This window comes from Pundamilia nyererei, unplaced genomic scaffold (assembly GCF_000239375.1).
Source record: "Pundamilia nyererei isolate P.nyererei 1_Seehausen unplaced genomic scaffold, PunNye1.0 scaffold00041, whole genome shotgun sequence".
Classification (NCBI taxonomy): Eukaryota; Metazoa; Chordata; class Actinopteri; order Cichliformes; family Cichlidae; genus Pundamilia; species Pundamilia nyererei.
The window spans coordinates 327,500-337,016 of NW_005187442.1; the positions used below are offsets into that span (position 1 = coordinate 327,500).

At 40.8% G+C, this 9,517-nt stretch overlaps 1 protein-coding gene across 1 annotated transcript; it reads right to left on the reverse strand.

Moving 5' to 3' along the window:
- Nucleotides 1–330: 330 nt before the first annotated feature.
- On the reverse strand, nucleotides 331–8,372 carry nr2e1 (nuclear receptor subfamily 2, group E, member 1). The gene is made up of 9 exons (XM_005730998.1): nucleotides 7,787–8,372; nucleotides 5,022–5,167; nucleotides 4,154–4,241; nucleotides 3,566–3,801; nucleotides 2,957–3,103; nucleotides 2,505–2,601; nucleotides 2,268–2,417; nucleotides 1,950–2,055; nucleotides 331–1,328 (listed from the first exon to the last, which is right to left on the reverse strand). The coding sequence occupies exons 1-9, from the start codon at nucleotides 7,845–7,847 to the stop codon at nucleotides 1,166–1,168; spliced, it is 1,194 nt and encodes a 397-aa protein (XP_005731055.1). The 5' UTR covers nucleotides 7,848–8,372; the 3' UTR covers nucleotides 331–1,165.
- Nucleotides 8,373–9,517: the final 1,145 nt, after the last annotated feature.

The window sequence follows — 9,517 nt, forward strand, 5'->3', positions numbered from 1 at the left end:
AACATACACAGAGTTGGTTATTACTGATGAGCTTCAGGTGTTCACAAGAAATCCTGCATTAAATCAAGATGCATGCATTAGTGTTTAATAATTTAGTATGAGCTCTACATCCTTATAAAGTGTCACTGTAATTAGATATGAAGCCAACACCACTGTTTGCTATGATGCCAGGGCTCCAGCTGGTAGTTTTACTATAAGCATCTATAGTAAAACTATACTATAAGCATCTAGGTCATGTTATATGAAAACCGTTTAATTCAGTGTATTTTATTCTCTTGGTTACAACTCTAAATAGTTATAACTCCATTAAAAATTTTGTTTTTTTTGCTTTTACAACAGAATAAAAACATTACAGGCCACAAAAACATTTCCAAGTGCTGAATAAGATTTTATCCAGTGTTAGTGTCTAACTTCAAAAAGTCGACCTTAAGCGTTTTCTTTTCTTTCTTTTTTTTATGCTGCGCCTCAAACAGGACACACCAAACACAAACGGGACAGCCATTTAAATACAGACACCATTTTTCAGATGAATGTAGTTTTACAGTCAAAGGATAATGCATCCTTTTTAAAGAGTCCTCCGCAATGCTTCATGGAGCTGACGCCTCATCGGTGCATTTGGTTTCAGCACCGAATTGAGGAACAGCGACTCGCATCTCCCCCCCCGGATGCTGCTGCTTCTTCTTCTTTTTTTGGTTTCCTCCGTTGGGATTGAACACAGAAATAAAATGGTGAATTGGTCGTCAAGCTCATTGGTCTCATAGACACTCGGAAAAAATCAAAACAAAAAAAGTCTTAATGTACAGCGTTTCTTTAGGAAACGTGCTTGGCAGGTGCTCTCCAGAGCCTTAAGGCGACATTTAGACGCTGCAAGCCGTTTTGGCCACAAGATATTGCAGTTTTCAGAATCAGACAGGCAGGTCTCTAATGAAAGGTACATGCTAATCCTTGACTAGAGCAACTGTTAACAGGCTAAAGTTGTGATCCGGATGTGTTCAATGGAGCCTAAGCCTAAATAGGCTGTATTAAGACAGCCCGTAAGAGATTTTGTGCCGTGGCTACACCTGCTATGATTTGACAGTCTGTGTTGATTGTTCAGTGGGTCTCCTCGTGGGCCTCCAGTCTTTTTTATTCCCCCTCCTCACGCGCCCCGGCAGATGGTGAGAATTCATATATCGCTGGATTTGTACATATCGGACAGGAGCCTGGTGATGGGAACGTTGCCGATGGTCTTTTTGAAGAACACCTCCTCTATGGTGGACGGGCTGACAGAGCGGAGGGCCGGCAGCAGCAAGAGGAGCTTACCAAAACGACACGGCTGAGTCGGGTACCTGAAACACAACTGGTGTCAAAAACAGCCTTTTTGTCCGGTTCCATTTGCAGACTGTCTGTTGCAGCCTGTCCAATTACCGCACACCTGTGACAAATAGCTCCTACTTAGCTTGAATACGAGCTTCATCTGGTGCACCTGCACAATTACAGGAGGCTTATTGCCTCATTAACTTTATAATGAAGCTGGCAGACTATAGCCAGTTGACACGTGCGTAAAGCATGCTTTATCTTAGGATGAAGAGATAGATAGATAGATAGATAGATAGATAGATAGATAGATAGATAGATAATGGCCTGTATAGCGCTTTATTTAGTCCCTATGGACCCCAAAGCGCTTTACACTACATTCAGTCATCCACCCATTCACACACTGGTGATGGCAAGCTATACTGTAGCCACAGCTGCCCTGGGGCGCACTGACAGAGGCAACTGCCAACTCTTGAGCCACGATCGCCCGATAGATAGATAGATAGATGGATGGATAGATGGATAGATGGATAGATAGATGGATAGATGGATAGATAGATGGATAGATGGATAGATAGATGGATAGATGGATAGATAGATGGATAGATGGATAGATAGATAGATGGATAGATAGATAGATAGATCTCTTTTACCTGGTGTGTATATAACTGTTGAGAGTGAGCTGGGCTTCATCTTGCAGAGCAGCAATAGCGCTGGCGTTGCGGAAACTTCTTAATTCTGTGTTTCCATGCGTAGGAACTGTAAGACAAGAGGCATCACTATAGCTGTTAGAAATCTGCTGACATGACACTGCTGTAATGACATGTCATATATTCTCTTCTGAATTCCCAGATTGGCTGTAGTTGTATGCAGCAGAGAAAGTTGAGGTTTGCTTTGGTAAATATGGTTATTTCCGGTAAGAGTCTTTACACTGTGTCAAACATTCGGGCAGTAATTTGCGAGGTACTCACCAGCTTTGAATGTCACGATACATTTCAAGCAGGCGAACTCGGTCGCGTCAAGGCGCATCTGTCTGAATCTGGTGACCACCTCTTGAAGCGCTTGAATCTCAGACATAATCTTGTTCATCCGCTGAGACTCCGTGTTTTCAGTGTTCATCCCTTTGGATAAATGTGAAGAAAAGTTTTATTATGCACGACAACAGCTGCTCGCTCTTCACTTAAAATTCTCTCGTGCTTTGCATATACCAGAAACAGCGAGAAGAGTTGTGGAGTCCACGGGAATGGCCCACTGCGCGATGCCCAGAACAAATAATTCTCTCCAAGCGTCCTCCAACAGAATCAGCTGTAAGGGGTATTTTAAGTGTTAAACTGTGCACAACACGCAACAATTAAACCATCCAAAGTATTTGAAACTTTTTGAATGGTAAAAATAACAACATAAGATTAATAATTCCTTCTTATTTTTCCATGTTGTGTGCAGGTTTTAGGGCTTGGTTGGGAATTATTAGATATGCAGTTTTCAAATCGATACTATCAAATTCATGACATTAATTTAATTAATTTAAAGCGTCTGTCTGCGGACCAAATACTTAATTGGCAGCTGTTCACCATTTCAAACCCCACAGGGCGCTAATGGCCTGTTTGGGGATCATGTTTAAGCATCATTCATTTGGAGAATGAGTCCAAATCGTGGCTACCTGATCAGATAAAGGGAGGGTGGAGAACGCGGGGACACTTTTTGCCCACTTGATGCTCATGAAAAGAAGACGCGCAGCTGACTCGCACACAGATTCCGTAGCCACCTCGTACAGATACATCGGGGTGCCACTGACCTCGTGGGGATACTGCAGAGAGGGAAAATGAAAATGTTGTCATTGTTTATGTCAGAAAGAAACGCAGGTCGGAAAACATTGAACAACAAAGGTCGAATTCCAAGCCCCAGCGCCCAGTTTTCTAATGATTAGTGTTGCTTGTGGTGGATTTACAGTGAGAAGTCTAATTGGCGGATTTGTTGGTCTTACAGGCTTTTAAATCTGGAGAGGAATTTCAACTTCTAACCCTTGTGTTAAAAAAAAAGTTTACTAATTAATCGCACAATAACGGTTTGGAAGAAATACAAACATCTAACATTTTAAGGAATTCTACATCTAGAAATGATTAAATGTAAAACTATGCATGGACTGCGACACGAGAGCCAAGAAATGATTGACTTCTATGCTCTCATTCTTTACTTGAAGGTCTAAAACTCTTTGAAGAAAGTGTACGTTGTAGCTATTAAATTGCGTAATCTTAAAATAAAAATCTACCTTAGGAGTTGGCTGTGCTAGACCCACGATGGCCTGTCTTTCCGGTGTAGTGGCTACTGTGCTCATCTCCAAGTTGTGCGGCTCCAGCTGGGTGACAGTGGTGAAAAAAGGAGGACCGGGTAGTGAGGATCCGGGGAAATGTGCCGAGGAGCCATTCACCTCTTTGTGGCCCCGGAAATACAGAGCGACCTGTTTGCGAATTGTAGATGTCCGTGGCCCCCTCTCATGCTGAACGGCTGTGGAGCGGGACAGTAGGAAGGCAGTGTGAAAGAGAGCAAACTGCTTATTTATCAGGATCGTTAATTGCATTCTCCAGGAGCAATCCTGGGTTTATTTTATTGAACGAAAGCTGCTCCTTAAAGTGCAAATGTTCAGCGTGAAAGAAAAAAAAAAAAAGAGCTTCTACCAGCGCTCCCAGGAGGTATAAATAAGATCTCCTTTAAAACAAGCGGGGAGCAGGTAATTATCAACTTCTTTTCAGCTTTGATTAACAGATTTTATACACTTTTTTTCTCCCCCGAATCCAATACTGTCCTACTGTACTGGCGTTTCTTTGCTCAACGTGATAATTCAATTAAGCTCGTTTACCGTCTTTATTCATGTTCACTTCCAGACACTTTTTCAAACGACAAGCTCGGCACTGGTTTCTGTGAGTTTTGTCTACGGGACAACCACCCTGTACAGAGAGAAAAGGGGAGGGGGAGAAGGGGACATAAAAAGAGGAAGGGGTTACAGCTTCTAGTTAAAATTCTCTTAGCTTGCAGGAGAGAGAAAAAAGCTTCTTGCTATTATCCTCCTGGGAGGGCAATCTCCAGGTGAAAGATCGTACTATTATCTTTTAGTTATGGAGGTGCTCCCCTGCGGCTCCAGTGTGGCCTCATCCCGCAGGATAAGTACTCTATCCCGCCCTCTGCCGCCTAAATCCTCGGCTTCGAGTCATCACATTAGATTGGATTACACCTGATATATTACAGCAGCGCGGCACTTAGCCCAGTACTTAATGGTCCAGGCATGACATAATTAGGCTCATCAAGAGAGACTTAACTCAGCGCCAAAAAGAAAAGCAAACAGAAATCAGCGCGTAAAATATGCATTACGCGCGTAAAACGCTTGGTATGTTTTGTGGGTGAAAATCAGACACCTAGGGGATATAAAGAATAAAGGATGAGACAAATTCTGTGCAGGGTGCTAACTTTATTTGGAAAATGAAAGAAATTGCTCCATATTCATGGCAATGATTGCGTACAGGTTTCTCACTTAGGCTTGATTTGATAATTTCTTTGCCTGCTTGTTTTCCCGCCTTGCTTGAAATTCTATTAAAAATAAATAAATAAAACTACTTAATCGAATTTGAAAAGCGCAAATAGTAGGTGCATTTAACCACAGCCAATTCAGCCTCGTGTAAAAAGCAGGGAAATTTAGTTACGAGCTTGTATAAACTTAAAGGAGGCCTCACCTGCGAGCCAGATTTACACACATAAGTCCGATTTCTGCGGATGCTCCTCTTGAAGAATCCCGAGCAGCCATCACAGGCGTAAACACCATAGTGTTTCCCTGAGCTGCGGTCACCGCACACTTTACATGGGATGTCCAGAATCCGACCTGGGAGAGGTCAAAAATGTCAAGTAAATGATGTGCTCACTGAATTACGAAGCGCACAGTTCAGTTTTAAATCAAAACATTTTGATAACATTTTGTAGCGGTTGCTCGCGTAATCGCGGGATTTATGAATAAATATCATGGAACAAAGTGTTTACAGTGTTTTTCCAGAATAAGTTGGTATAACAGTTTTCAAAGTTGACACACTGGCTGCAGTTCAGCGGCCGACCTGCAATTATGTGACTTTACACCGACCCTATAATCAGTTAAAAAGTACCATAATCGAGCTCATATACACTGAAGCAATGAACAAACTGTCCTGCATGTGACTTACTTATGTCCGACAACTCCACACAGCCACAGACACGCTCTCACACACTCATTACACGCACACTGGACAACGCCCCGCGTCTCGTCCGAGCACGACCATGGGAATTCACTGCGCACATTTTAAGAATAAAGTCCGGTGGGAAGCGTTATATTTGAGCTCTCTAAGACAATACCCCGAAAACGCACAATGGAGACATTAGGGGAAAGTGTTAACTTAATGATTTTCTCCCATTGAACCTCGTCTGACTGCCTGGATCTCGACAAGCTGCCAACTCCACTTCATAATGGGACTCGACAGCTGCTTTATCCCACAGGTCTATAGGCCCCAGGATTAGGGAGTGACACTGCACCATGAGAATAATGCGTACCAACTCGTTTCACCAACTCAAATGAAGTGTATGTAAATCGACCCCGGTGTAGATGAAAAAATGTGATTTTTTTTGTGAAGATTTTGTATTCAAATCTCTTAAAAAGAAGATATTTGTATGCATATGAGGCAGTCCTTTTTTTATTCTGGAGGGAAAAGCCGTCTATGTAATTACACTGACGTTTTGCCACCTGCTCATTGATTCACCAGTGACCCGTCAAAAAGGGTAGCATGGGAATAACTACTCAGCAGCAAAAACAATGACTTCAGGAGAGAGTTATAGGACTGGAATTGGCTGTTTATTAAGAATCAAAACTCCCTGTAGCCCTTTAAATGTACGCAAAAGACATTTAATTGCTGTAACATGCAATAAAAAAGTCATTTTAAAGTTGGATTTAAACATTTTATTGTTAAACAAAATTAGGTATTTTGGTACCCAACTTGTCATTAGTAATTGGAGAAATTTACGCTCAACGTGTTCCATACTGGTCCTAGTTATTATTATCATTATTATTATTATTATTATTATTATTATTATTATTATTATTATTATTATTATTATCACTGTTGTTTTTTTATTTTCTTGTTTTCTAATTTTTAAAAAAAATAAATCATTCTTTTTTATTTTGTTTTAACAAACCTTTAGAACCAAAGCTAACCAAATTACATTTTCATTGACACAGCCCCCAAATTAAAATTTAGAGTTTAATTAAACCGCGGATGACCAAAAGTGTAAACATTTTCAACAAGAAAAAATGTCCCCCCAAATATTAAACGATGGTCGCTGGGAGTCAATTAAATAAAAATGACAGACAATTTTGTTGTGAAAGGGGGAAATGTATTTAACTTCCCGCTGTGGGGGTCCACTGCGTCTCCATTGTGAGCAGTAATTGCTTGAAGATATATGGCATATTCTATTAACGTAATCACCATCAAGGCGAAAACCTGCTAAAAGAGTTGGAAATGAAGTTTTAGGGAGAGAAAGAGCTGTTTCCTCTGACCACTCGGTAGCGTGGCTGTGAACTTGAGTCACAGCAATGCTGTGAGTCGTTTTATTCTCATTTGAAAACACACGTTTACATCCGCCGAGCACAGATTTTAAAAGCGGCGGCCTGGTGTGAAAAAAAAAATGTGGTAGCTCTAAAAGAAGCATCAAATGTGAATTCAACAGAAATGTCCATTCTTTGGAGAGAGAGAACAATAGCCTACTTTAGGCCTATATTATGATCTGAGTCCGCCTTCATTTGAATTCATAATGAGGCCTAGCAGAGGGATAATTGCAAGGGTTAAGAAAAAAAGGATCAGAAAATAATTTGATAGGAAAGTGTAAATCAGCTTGAAATTTATTACTATTTTAAAAAAGTCAGTAACATGATTTAAAGCGCTTCAGGAAACTCAAATGAGGGATTCAGAAATGCGCAAACACATTTCAGACATAAGAGGAAAAAATCTCGTGCGCAAACGGGATTTCTCTTCATGTAAGATTGAACGATACCCTGCATATTGCGCTGTTACTCTTTTTAAAGGCTGAAAATTAAATTGCAGGCAACAAGTGTCATCAAAGGGAAGCATGTGGGGCTTTTGAAGAGCAGTGGTCGGCAAATGAATGTGGCTTATTATTTTCGCTTCCTTCTTATTTTGTTTCTCGAAATCTGTGAGCAACATTACAAAATAAATTTTACACATGATTTCCTTTCATTCAGGAGCTTTGTTATCCGGGGATGTTCATGTATTGCATTCTGAGACGGCCGACAGCCAGTCCCCATACTCACAACTTTGTGATCATGAGGTAGAGTCGTGAGAAACATCTTTAAAGACACCATGGACTCACTCACTCATTTGTTATACCCGTCGCTACTGTAGACCTCCCATTATCTATGCCGTGTTCTTCAGAGGAATCGGAGATGATGATGAACAAAACTTACTTGATTTGACATTCAGAATATCCAAACAGCCACTTGTTGAACCGGTGGGTTTGCTCATCATGGATCCTCGATATTTTAAAGAATCTGGATAAAAAGTGTCCTTTTTCTCCTCTTCTTGTGGACAGAAACAATGAAGTTTGTGACACTGAATCACTTGTGGTTTCTCGGTTTCTTTGCCAGCAGCGACGAGAAACACAAGTCAAAGTCCCGAAGCCAAGTTGATAGAAAGTCAGCCTCCGATCGATCGAGAGCCACAAATTAAAACATTAATTATACATTTTATCAGGGATCTTTGCCCTCGACGCCGAAGATTCCGGAGAACCAGGACTGGATCCCCGGGCAGCAGCCGGTAAACGGCAGCAGCAGCTCTCCAGCTAGTGGCGCAGTAGCCGGTGCGTAAAGTTCGAGTTGGAAAAACGGTGGCTGGAGCGCATCCGATACTGCCAACGCGGTGGCGAAGGGAAAAAAGGGGCAAATTTCCGATTTTCTTACGGTTGAAAACTTGTTAAAACCAGGACACGATGTGACTTTATGGTGGGAGCCTCCCGAATAAGCCTTGGTAATATTTATGAGAAGTGTCAGGGGGAGGCTGGAGGGTGGAGATCTCCACTTCCTTCATCCACTTGGCTTTCTACTCCAAACTCCATCCTGACGTCACTGGCGTGCGAGGGAGTGTGTGTGCGCTTGAATGTGTGTGCAAGTGCTGTGAAGTGCCTTGCTAACGGAGCCAGATCCACTGCAGACAAAACACACATGTTGCATGTTTTCCTGGACTGCATTTTGCGATTTTTAATGTGTAGAACTCTTATTTATAATAATAATAATAATAATAATAATAATAATAATAATATGACCGAAAATATTCAAAATGTGTTTAAAATATATAATCGCATATCCTAAAGAATAAAAAGATAAAATAAAATGAAATAAAAAAGTAAAAATGATCCAAACTGTTGGGACCGTGGAGATGGCTTTAAGAGGCTGATTACTGTAAATATTTTCGGGTATGCTGAGGTATGCTGACCACTAATAAGAGTGTATTACCATATGCAGGGAGGTGGGGGGTGAGGGTGGGCTGAGACCTTCAACAGTCAGCGCTCCTCATTTCCTACACTAGCACAAAGACATTTGTGTCTGGTTCCTCGTACAGTCCTCCAGATTAAATGCTTGGGCTCCACCACATACGTAGCAGCGGTCAAGACAACTGTCATAAAGCTGAACTTTGATTTTTAAAACACTTTATTGCGTATTTGATTCTTTAATAAATATAAAAAAGGCTAAAGAGACGACAAATTTAAAAGGTTCATACAGTTAAAAGTTGTAAAATATCCATCTCTCCCCCGTTTTCTCGGGGGCGTTGGTGTAGTTTTGCTCCACAGTCTGCATTATCTTTCCTTTGTTAGTGGCTTATTGGAGCTCGTTAGGTGGGCAGATACACCATGCAGACACACTTTGGGACCTTGTAATATAACTTATTAAAAAAACAAGGCTTCTAGAAATTAATGTATTTTTTTTAAAGAACCTTTTATTAAGTGTAAAAGGTAAGCATTCATTTTTAATTTAACAACCATCTTTAAATACAAACTTGGGAAAAATGTGAAATATAAAAAGTCATACATATGGAATATATAAACACACTTAAATATATTTGCTTTTCATTCTGTTTACTTTGATTTTCTTTGACGATTCATGCAAACCTACCGCTGAACTTCATGAGCCCTTCACATTTAA

Bases quoted from the DNA above. Each gene is read 5' to 3' on its own strand.
- nr2e1 (XM_005730998.1), bottom strand. From the start codon at position 7,847: ATGATGAGCAAACCCACCGGTTCAACAAGTGGCTGTTTGGATATTCTG. The intron at 5,168-7,786 runs GTAAGTTTTGTT...GACCTCTCCCAG, and splicing joins TATTCTGAATGTCAAATCAA to GTCGGATTCTGGACATCCCA. The intron at 2,418-2,504 runs GTATATGCAAAG...ATTTATCCAAAG, and splicing joins AACTCTTCTCGCTGTTTCTG to GGATGAACACTGAAAACACG.